Source organism: Polyodon spathula, chromosome 43, assembly GCF_017654505.1.
Source record: "Polyodon spathula isolate WHYD16114869_AA chromosome 43, ASM1765450v1, whole genome shotgun sequence".
Taxonomy (NCBI): domain Eukaryota; kingdom Metazoa; phylum Chordata; class Actinopteri; order Acipenseriformes; family Polyodontidae; genus Polyodon; species Polyodon spathula.
In genome coordinates this window covers 1,897,793-1,912,516 of record NC_054576.1, presented here as the reverse complement: position 1 = coordinate 1,912,516, position 14,724 = coordinate 1,897,793, and the positions used below count along the sequence as shown (strand labels likewise).

The window sequence follows — 14,724 nt, the reverse complement described above, 5'->3', positions numbered from 1 at the left end:
TGGAGTCCTTGACAGGGCAGGACCTGTTTGAGGAGCCCCTATTTTTTAATCCACTCTTTCCAGTTAAGTTCCTCCAGTCGATGACGCTCTGTGCCAGTTTTTTAAAAGCAGGTGTAACCAGGATGGTCCACCTGTTAAACCTTGAGCTCTCCTGCTGGCTAACTGCCTCCCAGCTAACTGCACAGCTAGGCTGGCACTCAGAGAGGCTTGCAGAAAGACTGATGGGTGAGTTGAGGGGCTGCCTCTCCCCGCGGCTCAAGGCAGTCCTGAGGGAGGAGTTGTCCAGAGGCACAGAGCAGAGACAGCTTTCCTTATTTCCAGGGATGATCGTGTCACCAGCAGTAGGTGAGGAAGGTGAGGGCGGTGGAGAGAATGGAGGGACTTTGCTTAAATTGCAGAATGTGGAGGAAATTATCTTTCACACAATGAATGGAAAACAGATATACAAATTGTGTGTTAAAGCCACAGAGTATAGTAGGCTAAGGGGTCTGGTAGACTCTAAGTGGCGAGCTTACTTGGCTGTAGAGGAGGGGCACAGGCCGGTGTGGAGGGTGCTGTACAAGCCGCCTCTCGCCAAGAGAGTGGGGGACCTGCAGTGGAAGATTCTACACTGCATTGTGTCCACAGGCAGGTTTCTCCATAGAGTGGACCCCAGCATCAGTGAGCAGTGCGCTTTTTGCTCAGCAGAGGAAACTCTCTTTCATGCCTACAGTGAGTGTGAGAGGCTGCGGCCACTTTTTAATTTACTGCAGGGAATCCTGAATAATTTAGGGGTCGTTTTTAGTAAGGAGCTTTTTATTTTTGGGGTTCTATACAGTTTTAAAATGAAAAACAGGTGTGTTCTTATTAATTTTTTAATTGGACAGGCAAAATTGGCTATTTTAAAGACAAGGAAAAATCAACTCTCTGGTTCTGGACTGACCAGTTTAGTGGTTCAGTTCAGGGTGCTCGTGGTCAGCCAGATCAGAGTAGAGTTTGAGTATTTTAAACTGGTCAGTAACCTGGAGGACTTTCAGGAGAGGTGGTGTGTGGGAGACGCCTTGTGTGCTGTGAGTGAGGAGGGGGAGCTCCAGTTTTTGTTCTAATTTTATTTAATTTTTGTTTTATAGTGTTTTATTTTGTCTTTTATCTGTTTTCAACAAAGAAAAAAACACTGTTTAATATTGATTTTTTAATGATCCTTTTATTTTGTTTAAAATCTGTTTTTAAGGAGAACACGATATATTTTAGGATTTTTTAAATTTTGCTCAGGCAGTAGGAATCTTAACTTTTGTTGTGTTTTACCTTTATTTGAATTTTAATGGATTTTATTTGGAATATTTAAATAAAGGATCTTAAAAGTCAGTCTCTCTCTCTCTCTCTCTCTCTCTCTCTCTCTCTCTCTCTCTCTCTCTCTCTCTCTCTCTCTCTCTCTCTCTCTCTCTCTCTCTCTGGAATGTGCAGCAGTTTGGGCGTTGCAAAAAGTATCTCTAGTGGGCTGGGCTGGGCTGGGCTGGGCTGGGGTTTATGTGTCGTTACACTCGTGGTCAGCCAGATCAGAGTAGAGTTTGAGTATTTTAAACTGGTCAGTAACCTGGAGGACTTTCAGGAGAGGTGGTGTGTGGGAGACGCCTTGTGTGCTGTGAGTGAGGAGGGGGAGCTCCAGTTTTTGTTCTAATTTTATTTAATTTTTGTTTTATAGTGTTTTTATTTTGTCTTTTATCTGTTTTCAACAAAGAAAAAAAAAACACTGTTTAATATTGATTTTTTAATGATCCTTTTATTTTGTTTAAAATCTGTTTTTAAGGAGAACACGATATATTTTAGGATTTTTTAAATTTTGCTCAGGCAGTAGGAATCTTAACTTTTGTTGTGTTTTACCTTTATTTGAATTTTAATGGATTTTATTTGGAATATTTAAATAAAGGATCTTAAAAGTCCAAAGTCTCTCTCTCTCTCTCTCTCTCTCTCTCTCTCTCTCTCTCTCTCTCTCTCTCTCTGGAATGTGCAGCAGTTTGGGCGTTGCAAAAAGTATCTCTAGTGGGCTGGGCTGGGCTGGGCTGGGCTGGGGTTTATGTGTCGTTACACTGTTAAACTCACTGGCAGTTGGAACACGCAGCAGAGGGGAAACACTGTCAATGATTTAACTTTGTATCAGGGTTAATTCATAAACTCTAGCAGTAGTGAATTTCTCTATATAATTCTACCTGTCAGTAATAAAGCCTGGTAATTGTTACTCTCAGTAGATATTATGAGAGTATTATAGGGCTTTGTTTTGTTCAGTTTGGTATGACTTGCATTGTTCCAGTGGTCGAAACACATCAAATTCAAGGGACAAGCTAAAGAATCATCTCTTTACTGAGGCAGAAATACACTTCATTATCTCTTGAAATCTCATTGCAAGGTTCATGAACAGCTAACGCAGAGCCCATTGAATTCAATGTAAAGAAATGAAGCCAACCGGGTAAATGGCACAGATCTACATCATTACTCCCCACGTACACTGGTTTAGAAATATAGAATAAAGAGAAACCAAACCTCTTTAGAAACTCGTTCTCAGCGTCGGTTATGTCTTGGGTTTGCCCCGGTAGTCGTTCATTTCTACTCAGGCACTGACGATCTCTCCCACACAGTAATTCTCCTTCGGGTTCATTAAGGATTACTGCAGGTAGGTGTCTTTTTAGCGCAGAAAGTCACCAAAACTCTCTCTGGACATTATACAGCGCCACTTAGGGAAGAGGGAGGTCGGTAGGGTCACATTATGCAGCACAAGTTAGGTATTTAGGTGGAATTGATTGTTTTATTTGTTTTTTTATATTCCTTATAGAAATGTAATAAATCAAAATGCATGTCCTGGTGACTTATTAAATAGCTAAATATTAAAATGTTTTTTTTTTTTTTTTTACTTGATTTCTGAGAATTTATTGGGCAGCAACATTTAGACTTTTCTCCCTGTATCCCCGTGTATTGCACAGTAAATCAGAAATGTTCACAGAAAGAATTGAGAATTGCTAGAATGTTAAAAGCTATTAAACGTCTCCTCCCCACAAAACAAAGACATCGCTGATGTGTCTTTTCCAAAGTAAAATATCAGGCAGAAAATGTTATTTTGCAGATCGAAAATGGATTGTTCCTCTAAATAGCCGACATACAAATTATCATAATGGCAGTTCCTTTAATTTGAAAAAAAAAAAAAAAAAAAAAAAGATTGAGAAACAAAATAATTAAAAGTAACAATTCAGCCAAACTCAAAAATGCATAAATTAGAAGGTAAATGATCACGTCGTTTTTGAAGGACGTGTTCCAGAGCACGCAAACCATCGTTATGAGGAATATTTGTATGCAGACTTTAATATTAAATGTCACAAGAATAACTAATTCTGTAAGGGGTCCCATTGATTTAGTATTAGAAATCATATCACCTGTTTCTTTAACATAAAAAGGTAGTGGATCAACAAAAGGGTTAATAAAAAAAAAAACACGAAGAGAAAAGAGTCAATGTCACAGAGTCAATACCAGACACAATAGGACAGCCTGGGAATTAATAAGGGATTAATAATTAATCTTTGGAAGCAAATAAAAAGCTGCAGAGAACAGATCTTCCCATGTACAGGGCTCCCTTGATCTGTTACCATATATTTATTATTAATAATCACAAAGAGAGCACAGTACGTTTATAGTACACTATGCAGTTCTCTAGCCATTCATTAAAAGTTTATAATATATATATATATATATATATATATATATATATATATATATATATATATATATATATATATATATAGTTTCAAGAAAATAACACAAGTAATATTTGTAAATACATTCATTCTGAAACAGAGATTAGAGGCATTAAATCTTCATTCAGCATCACGAACATTTTACATGTACCTCTAAAGGAATAGCCTACTGGGTCATTATCTCCAAGAAATGCAACACATTGTATGTCGTGGAAACCAAAAGGCGTTTAGCAGAGCGGTTTGTAGAAGCATTCCCATTAACACCGCTGCATTTCCTAAAGCCCGGCGCTTCAACAGTGATGATCACACTGCTGAAGACATCACAGTCTGTGTGATCAATCAGAACTGTGGAACAAATACTGCTCGGAAACAAAAGGAGTGAGATTTTATCTTCAAACTGAGAACTCTGGATGAACATTATAGTCAAATAATCAGGACGCCAGCCACAGAATTCCTGTCTAATTATTAGTCTTGAAGAACAAGTTTACTGCACCCTGTTTAACTTTCTTGTTAAACAACCGAAGGGCTTTCACCAGAAACGTACAGAAAATAAAAGATTTTTTTTAATCTTTTAAACTTTTTGTGTATTTTTTAAAAGCCTTTTTCTTTCACATGTCTTCAAGTTTGTACGCAGCAGTTTATATATAGTCAGTCCTAGAAGATATGAAGGCATGCATCGTGCTGTGAAAGGAAACGCCTCACCTTGCATCAAGTTGAAAGAAAGCTACTTCAATTATACTCTGAATATGTGACTCAAAGGAGAGGTTATCAAACTGCAACCAAATTCCTTATTTCAGTTTTGCTTCATGACAGAGTTTCAAAGTGATCATTCAGGGTCTCGATTCCATGTATCGAACGTCATTTGTACCCGCATGAATAATTATAGTTGAAACCTTGTTTTTTGACCACGATTTTTTAGTTTGGCTGAAATGCCATGAACTCTAGCGCCTGAGGTGTTCCCAACAGACCCTTTCTGTTAAAAGCGGTCAGATTGGGTTTGAGGGTTAATTTGGTAACATTAATTGGGCATTTTTCATATCTTGTGTAACTTACCTGTAATTAGTTTATTGTTTAGTCAAAAAGAAATACAAATGAAAAAAGTTTAAAATCCTGCCTATATCCAGTCTAACTGGTTGTAGCGCAATGTGGGACAAATACCTAAATACTTAAATTGTGCTGCATAATGTGACTCTACCTACCTCCCTCTTACCTAAGTGGTGCTGCATAATGTCCAGAGAGAGTTTTGGTGACTTTCTGCATTCCTGTTGCTGCCTCTTCTACCATTGCTTCGTCTCTCAATCCTGATACACTAGTGTACGATCAGGAGCAGACTAACCTCTCCTCTCATCTTCAGAGTACCGGACATGGCTGGAGCAGAAATCACCCTGAACAGGAAATCTCATCTCCCGTATTTCAATAAGATGAAGATTTTATTTGTGATTCTCTTGCCTTTTGTCCTCTATATATGCTGGCTGCTGGTAAGATTGTCTTTTCCTCTGTTCAGTAAATCAACTCTCCTTCTGCATTTTATCATTGAAGGGGATATAGTAGAGGTAGAGGTATGTCTGTATATCACGCGTCTCCATACATCTGTCATGAAACTTGGTATTATTTAGCAGAGGTTATTGGAGTATCACATTCTGGGGATAAGGGGGGTCTGTCCGTACCTTCATCCAATTGTATGTCACACTATGCTGACTTTTTAAAATAGTGTTCATTTTTTAAGGAGGCTCCCCTCTGATGTATTTTAGCAAAATTTGTAACAAAGTTTAGACACACAACACATTGTTCTAACCCTAACCTAGAGCTCTGAAGTGCTTGTCCTTCATGAATCTGTTGTCTGAATGGGGTATGGCTTCATAATCGAAGGCTCAGATTTACATTAAATACGACTTTCAAATCTTTCCACTGCGGTTGGTCAGATTATGTTTATATGCATTCATTTGGCAAGACCTGGACTGCTTTTTCTAAACAAACAGATCAAGATATTCAATGGGGAAAATCTGTTGAAACACAGAAACAACAGTATAATTATAGGGCAGTTTTTTGTTAGTTTTTTAGTTCTAGTGCAATTTTTTTTAATTAATCCTAGATTCAAACCCAAATAATTAAAGCTTAATGTTAAAACTTGACTTTCTATCATGTATGATGCATGCATGTCAAAAAAGTAACGAAAGTATTTCTTAGTTAAAATGAAAATACTGGAATATGATAGAATCCCCCATTGCAGCTCCAGCAGTGGAGAATGACTCCTATCTTTTTACTCTTGCAGCGTGTTAAGGGGTTTGACAGACGACTCCTGTTACCTCTCAACCCAAGATTACATGATCCAAGAAGAGCTACTGAAGCAAAAGTCAATGAAATATTGCAAGCGCTAAAAAGACACATACCTACAGTAAATCAAACTCAACTGGAACTCACCAGCAGTGGCGCACACAGCCTGGTCACCTTAATGAACCCGAAGGAGAATTACTGTGTGGGAGAGATCCTCAGTGTCCGAGTGGAAATGAATGACTACCAGGGCAAACCCAAGACATACGGGGGAGATTTCTTTCTGGCTCGGATCCATTCTCCAGAGCTGCAAGCAGGAGCGGCGGGCGTGCTTGAGGATTTCAACAACGGGACCTACCGCGTCAACTTCACTTTGTTTTGGCCGGGCAGCGTGAAGGTTTCGGTGCTTCTGATACATTCAAGCGAGGTGGTCTCAATGTTATCACGAGCTAAAGAGTATTGCAATAATAAATTTATTTTCACAGGCACCTTTCATAACAGTACGCTACAGGAGACATCTCGATGCGACATTCATCTGAGCACAAATGAAACCGTCTGTGAATTCAAGGACAAGGGGAACCAGGAATCATTTTCCTGTTTCAAACCTAAAACATTGCCGTGTGAGACCCTGCATTACACAACATCAAGGAACGGCGAAGCGTCCTGTCTAACCGACGCTGAGAACGAGCTTCTAAAGAGGTTTGGTTTCTCTTTACTCTATTCTGTATTTGTAATGTATATTTCTAAACCAGTGTACGTGGGGAGTAATGATGTAGATCTGTGCCATTTACCCGGTTGGCTTCATTTCTTTACATTGAATTCAATGGGCTCTGCGTTAGTTGTTCATGAACCTTGCAATGAGATTTCAAGAGATAATGAAGTGTATTTCTGCCTCAGTAAAGAGATGAATCTTTAGCTTGTCCCTTGAATTTGATGTGTTTCGACCACTGGAACAATGCAAGTCATACCAAACTGAACAAAACAAAGCCCTATAATACTCTCATAATATCTACTGAGAGTAACAATTACCAGGCTTTATTACTGACAGGTAGAATTATACAGAGAAATTCACTACTGCTAGAGTTGATGAATTAACCCTGATACAAAGTTAAATCATTGACAGTGTTTCCCCTCTGCTGCGTGTTCCAACTGCCAGTGAGTTTAACAGTGTAACGACACATAAACCCCAAACCCCACCCCAGCCCACTGGAGATAAATTTTACAACGCCCAAACGCAAGACTCCTACTGCATCGCATTTTCATCCATTTGCCCCATTGCAACCGTGGCATAAGAACATAAGAACACAAGAAAGTTTACAAACGAGAGGAGGCCATTCGGCCCATCTTGCTCGTTTGGTTGTCAGTAGCTTATTGATCCCAGAATCTCATCAAGCAGCTTCATGAAGGATCCCAGGGTGTCAGCTTCAACAACATTACTGTATTGAAGTAGTTCAGTTCTCAGTAAGAACTACTTGGTCAATTACGGTGTGGCTAGTTTCACACTTGTGATTTCACGGGGCATGAGCTGGGGGGTACGGATAGGGCAGAGGAAGCAGAAGGGAGCGGGAAGTAGGACAGAGTGCTGGCTAGAAAGGACCAGACCTAGGTTAAAAGAGGGGGCGAAGCCCACTGTAGTAGCAGACCAGTGAAGCTGGACATGGAAGCTAGGATAGATTGGCCGAGACTTGGCCTGGGACCTGAGATAAGAACAAGGCATAGAGATTAATATGGGACTCGAGCACGGAGTAGCCACGTCCCGAATTGAGGCAGAGTATAGAACAGAGCCTTGAGTGAGGCAAGATAAATCCAGGAGCTGCGAAAGGACAGTGTGTGGCCGGGGGTCCGCTCTGACTCACATGGTGAGAACCCCCCTGAAGGTAAAGGGAGACTGATGCCTAGCCCAGAGGTCAGGGAAGTTGCCCCCAAAAAGGATGGACCCCCGGCTGCTCACAAAATCTCCCACACCGTGAGACAAACAAAAGACAGCACACGCCAGCGCATAACAAACAAAAGACCAGCTGATTAAGCTGATTAATTGCTTGGGCTGGAGGATCTGAAGGGGGGGAGATGAGCAAAAAGTCATCTATGAGATGGAGGAGGAAAGGAACACGATAGATGTTGAGCAAAATCCAGCAGAGGGCTTCTGACAAGGAATCAAATATTTTTGGGCTGCTGCGGCAACCAAAAGTGAGCTGGGTGGAAAAATAGAACTTGTCTGCCCAGCAGACTCCGAAAAGATAACGGAGGGAAGGGTGAATAGGCATAACCTTGAATGCATCGAAAATATCGGCTGATGTGTTAGTAAGCTACCTGAATTGATACCAATATTGTAAAGTTACACACACATAGCTTGAACATTATCAACATGCACAACAATGTAGCACGTATTCACAACAGAAATCAGATAGGGATCAGTCAGCTTATTCTGGGGGAAGCCTTCAGGTACAGTGATGGTCTGTCGTCAGGAGACCCACACTGGCCAACCTGCAATTACAGGTGCTCTCATGCAAATGCTGCGATATACATGGTCTGTGTGTGTGTATTAATGCCTCTTTAAAACATGAAACTGTACAAATCCAATAAAGAGGTTTTCTTTTCTTCTGAAGGTCTACGGTTGGCGTGACAATCCAAAATAATTTCAAAGACATTACAGTGGTTACCTGTGAAGGTAAGGTTCCTTTGTGATTTGATTATGTAAGTGATTTGAATTCTTAAATTAAAATAGTACAACCTTGAAGTAACCTAAACCTTTGGGCTAATTAACTAAATACTTTTAGGAAAAACAGCAATATAAAGGATGTCTAAATGTTTGTTTTGCAAGTATTTTTTACATGCAGTGAATATGTTCCATGTTTCTGTTGTCACAGAACAAGGCTGGACGTTTGTACCACATAACTTTTTAAATAGGTAAATTAAACAAAACCTTTTTTTCTCACAAAACCCAACGAGTCGAGATGTATTATAAAATGCACATTAAGTAGAAAACAGGAATGCAATTTCCTTATCATGTGCTGAATAGAAAGGAGCGAAATGCATCTAATTATAAAGAAATGTCAAGTGTTGATACACAAGATCTTGATACAGAATTGTATTGATCTTATCATAACATACCACTTTGAAATATCGTGATCGAGAGATATTGTATCTTGTGATCTCGACATAACAAATCTGTAATTGTGTTTTCCTGTCCCTAATGAGCCACCGTAGTATTGGTCTTTTTATTCTAAGTGTAGAAAGCATTTTAATAACACTGTCAGGCTGTCAATAGAATGCTTTCTGTTTTAGATCGTGTTCCTCAAGCTGCTGGGAAGTGTGAGCTGGGAATGAGCTCTCCTATCCCCAGTGGATTTTTCCATTCAGACCGGTGGAGTTCTTCCTATTGCAGAATGAGCAGCTTCCAAAATGTGAACGACATGAACCAGTGTCTTCAGGGGAAACAGGTTTACCTGCGGGGGGACTCGACAATGCGCCAGTGGATTGAATATTCCACATTCAAACTAAACGGTAAACAGATCTTCACTCCAAGTTAGATCCGTTATGTTTATTTACTACTTCAGTTGTTCTAAATGTAGCATGGAAACCTTTCAAGAAAACCTTTGTCATGATCCTGATACAGATGCAGAAGCCAAAGTCAAGGAAGTATTGAAAGCGTTAAATACACCTTTTTGAATTAAATCAAACTCATTTGAAACTCACCAACCACTGCCTGATCACTATGAACCTGAAGGAGAATTACTGTACGGGAGAGATCGCCAGTGTCCAAGTGGAAATTAATGACAACTGGGCTTTTAGTATATAAAAAAGTGCCCCTCAAAGTTTTTAACCATCATAAAACTTTGCAGACCCTCATTACAAAGAGGGAAAAGATTACTCCTAGGATTAGTGTGCATCAGTGAAAAGGGTATGTGTGAAAGAAGGACTACCTTACATGGGTTTGTTATGAATTTTTATATATTTTTATGTATTTATTTATTTAGAGCATGGCTTCTCAAACTCGGTCCTGGGGACCCCCTGTGGCTGCTGGTTTTCAATCCAACCCAGCTCTCAATTAACTAGACCCTTCATTGAACTGATAATTTGCTTAATTAGACATTTTTACTTGTTTTCAGCTCTTAAAACAGTTGCAAAATTCAAGTTGCTTATCAAATGTTATAGCTAACTTGAAATATACAGCTGTTCAAGAGCTGAAAACAAGTAGAAAGGTCTAATTAAGCAAATTATCAGTTCAATGAAGGGTCTAGTTAAGTAATTGAGAGCTGGGTTGGAATGAAAACCAGCAGCCACAGGGGGTCCCCAGGACCGAGTTTGAGAAGCCCTGATTAGAGCAAGCTTATATATCCTCTGTACGTGCAAGTCAGCAATAGAGGGTTGGTAGATTCTGAAATTTCTCTGTTCTTTCTAAAGCTGTAATTAGCACGGTTAAACCTTGGGCTGGATTAAATCAAGCTCGATTATTTTATAGTTCTGTATTCTTTAATACAACATGGTGGCTTTGCTCTCTCTGTAAGGAAGATGTAGTCGCTACACTACACACCACTGCCAGATATTCTGTCTGGTTACACAGGGCTTGTCAAACATATGTAGAATTAGCAAAGAAACGACTTGAAGTATTCATTCGCTGACGCGTTTGGGTAACGGGGCCGAAATGATCCGTTACTTCACGTTTTCATTCATGCACTTATTGAGTTGAGTATTTTGATTTTGTACGCGTTTTCTTTGATAGGGCACTTTATGATTGATTTGTAGCACTTTATTGCTGCTTCCTCGCTCGGCTCCGGAGCTAAATTAATTAATTACCCGGCATTTGAAAACAATATAGTCACCTGTCTATAAATATCCCTTGATGGTTTGTTTTCGAGGATGGCTATCCACTGTTTGTCTTGCCTGTGCGTGTAGAAACTTTGGACTTTGTTCTTGCTGCTGTGATGATAATGTAATATCTTTTGTCCCTATCTCTGTTTCAATCAAAAGACGATTCCTGTCGCCTGGATAATTTTAAAGGACTGGTTTTTTTATTCGCGCTTTTGCACAGTTGATTTGTTGCTATAAGTGTTTATAAATCTGCACGGTTATATACTGTCGATGGTAGTAATAATTGTTGTTGTGCGTATCTACGATCAGAGTCTATGTCCTCTCCAAATAAAGCCTGCAGTTATTTTTAATCGCTGTAGTTTGTGTGTTCCTAGTGGTCTGTATCCCAGTTCCACGCCCTGTAAAATAACCTATTTAAGAGACGTGTTTTAAACCACCGTTGGTTTTAATTGAGGGTGAAATTCCCTCTGTGGCGCAGGCAGGCTTTCCTGTTTTATCCATTCTGTGGCGCTTGTCCCGTTCTGTCGCTGCGGGCAGATGATACATATGCATTAAAAGGAGAGTTGTTTAGACTGCAATCCAGCGATAAGCTAGTTAGCCACCGCGTAAATTATCATGTGAAGTCTGGTTGGGGCAGGTTGTCACATGCAAATCCTGTAGGAAGAAGTCTTATATTTTTTCTTCTTTTTTTTTTATACCAAATTGTGGAATGAGTCACCATGTAATGCTGCTTTAAATTATTTCCTGTTTGTTCTGCTGGTTCTGTGGAGGCTGTGGGATTATTCTGTAGCATGGGTCAACATTTCAAATAGATGGATAGATAGATAATGTGTGTGTGTGTGTGTATATATATATATATATATACGTTTTTTTTTTTTTTTTTATCTATTTCGGTCGTCTGGGTTTTCAAGATGTAGTTTGCTTTGTTTAGGATTAGATATTCTGTCTTTTCACAGACACTATCTTTTACTCAGCTTTGGACTATATTGGGTCCCTAACCTGTAATTGTTAGTTCGATTCAGATCTCTAAAAGCTGTATGTGTGATTGCTGTTCTCTCTCGGTGTTTAATATCTAAGCGGTGCATTTAATTGTTCAAATCTAATCAGCATACTCCCGAGTCGTGATATTACTGTCTTGACTGGTTTATTATTATTATTATTATTATTATTATTATTATTATTATTATTATTATTTATAGATTTGTAACTTCCGTTAATGCTTTAGAACAAAGGGTTTTAGCAAGTAGCTTAAATCTGTTACACAGTGAGGCAATGTGCCCCACCCCTGTGTGTATTTGTGTGTTGCGTGTGCTGTGTTCATGTTGGTGTGTAGGTATTGGTGCACGGGATATAAATGGGTCTGTGAGTGGTTTAAAATATATAGCTGCATTTACTTCACGTGCATTTAAACTTTTTAATAGTATGTGAGCACTGGGTTGCACAAATTAATTCACCTGCTGGGAATAATTAGTAATTGAATCCCAGCACAACAGTATATATAGATGCACGTTTCACTCACTCGGGGTTGTGTGTTCGATGAGTGGAGAACGACTGAGAGAGAGGAGATTAGTTTAAACATTAACGATTGCTACTGTGCTGTGTCGTGGAACTTTTCAGGTCCGCAACTAAAAGAGCCAACTGCACCAGGTGTTCAGAGATATAAAGTTTTATTAGTTTGCTCAGCACATCAGTGTTAGGAAACCCAAGCAGTGTTCTGCCATACAGAGTTAGCATACAGATATTACACCTTTACAGAGAGACAGGGTCGTTTCCCTTTCAACCAATAAGCTAGAGCTAACCCAGTTGGGGTAGCAAAGAAAGGGAAATAGGTATTTACAAGGTAGTGAGAAGTCAACTCAGTAGATTGTAATGCAATAAAAGTTTAGGTGGAATGTCATGTTCCCTTTTGTCCCACCATCTACAGTTTGGTTCCCAGCAACATGTATCTGCAGTTTAATACATTTATTTCTATAAACTTAATAGATCACAAACTCAAAATATTTTAAAACATATAACTCGGTGAATAAATGTAGTACAGGGTAGCAACAAACAGATACAGGAATGGTGCTATGCAATTATTCCCCTACAGCTGGTTGAACCAGCACGATACTTGTTTGCTCATTTATCTCTCTGTGAAACAAAACGCCACGTTAGCCAAAACGAACAAAGTGTTTTTCGTTTGCAAATACTTTTATTTCATGTTTTGTTGATTTTTTTAAAGAGCTCAGCAGTGCATTTCACACACCATACCCCCTTTGCAGTACTGTGTGCGTGTTCATTTCTGGTGTGACCTAACTACTTAAACCAGCCTGTCACATACAGTGATAGGTTGAAACAATGAACCGCCTCCTTCACATAGCAATGCTTAGTGCTAATTGTTTGAAACACAACATGTCAGCACTGGCACGGCGATACTATTTGGTTGAGACAGTATAACTTTCTTGCAGGCAGTGCAAATGCTCAATCTGAAACTAAAGTTAATGAGAAAGTTGAAGGTACTGCTACAGTAAATGTACATTCTAATACCTTCTGGCATTGCTTTATTGAGTGTATCATTCTGCGTTAATCCATTCCATAATCTCACACTAGTGAGCCACATAACATGACTATATATGCAAGCGTTTGGACTGCCTTTGCCATTCTGTTTGAATTCCTCCCTTAAACTGTCTGGTTACTGACAGTGATCAATCTGTTAACACACCGAGGTCTTTCTCTTAGCGAGCCTGTTCTGTTCCCTATATGAGTTGAAAGGGGTTGGCAAAAAAGAAATTCCTCTTCATGCGACTTCAAAGTGACTCTTCATTATTAAACACGCTCCCCCCCCCCCCCCCCCCCCCCCCCCCCCCCACACCCCCCCAAGAAAATTTAACACAACCCCCAGGTTGGGACGTGCTGTTTTAGATTATTAGATTAGCCATTAATCTGTTTTCTTCCTTCACAGAGCTGAAGTACACAGGTAAAACAGAGACCCATGCACCCAAGCTTGCTGTTGACAAGACGAGAAACATAACCATGTCCTGGAAGATGCATGGATTCCCTTGCATTTCATATTCACCATGCTTTACGGATGGTGGGATCTATATTGTTGAAGAGCTGGACAGACTCGCTGGCAGGGAGAACACTGTTGTAGCTATCTCTGTGGGTCAGCACCTGCGTCCTTTCAGCTTGAAATTCTACGTTACAAGAATGATGAACATCAAGCAGGCTGTCGCAAGACTTCTTCAGAGAAGCCCTTCGACCAGGGTGTTTGTTAAATCAGAGAACACCAGAGAACTCAGCTCTGAGATGATCTGGGCAAGTGACTGGCACGGTCACCTCCACAACCTGGCTCTGAGGGAGGTGTTTCGGGGGGTGAAAGTGGGGTTCATTGATGCTTGGGACATGACTGTAGCTGCAAACTCATTCTCCATTCACCCAAACAGGAATATCATTCATAATCAAATTGCTTTGTTTTTGTCATATCTGTGTGGTCCAAGTGTTTAGCGGGGAGTCTTTGTGTGATTGGTGCTTTGATGTAACTGTTCTAATCATCATGTCTAAATGGGGGTAGAACCATAATCTAGACTTGTGGAATATATGGTGCTTAAACGATGAATTCCCAAAAAATCTGAGTTAGGCAGAAATAAATTTCTAGGGGATAAAACTTGAGTAAAATGAATTATTTTCTTAGCAAAAAATAACGCTGTGTAACAATTTTTTTTTTTTTTTTTTTTTGTTCCTGGGTAGTAAGTGTTATTTCCTAATTGCTTATGCCTCAAAAGAATAGAAAATGGCTATTATTCCCCACAAACTTTGCTTTTGTGACCAGGACAGTGATATTTCAAAATATCACTATTTCCAATGGGAAAACGGGCAAATGTGTGTCTTCTCGTTCACATAAAGTCAGAAAAAAACAACATATGAATCCAAATTAAGATGTATT

General features: G+C 39.6%; 1 protein-coding gene across 1 annotated transcript; it reads left to right on the top strand.

The window, feature by feature from the left end:
• The first annotated feature begins 4,942 nt into the window (after positions 1 to 4,942).
• Positions 4,943 to 14,522, top strand: LOC121305471 (NXPE family member 1-like). The gene is made up of 5 exons (XM_041237113.1): positions 4,943 to 5,197; positions 5,992 to 6,689; positions 8,597 to 8,658; positions 9,276 to 9,494; positions 13,744 to 14,522. The coding sequence occupies exons 1-5, from the start codon at positions 5,084 to 5,086 to the stop codon at positions 14,283 to 14,285; spliced, it is 1,635 nt and encodes a 544-aa protein (XP_041093047.1). The 5' UTR covers positions 4,943 to 5,083; the 3' UTR covers positions 14,286 to 14,522.
• Positions 14,523 to 14,724: the final 202 nt, after the last annotated feature.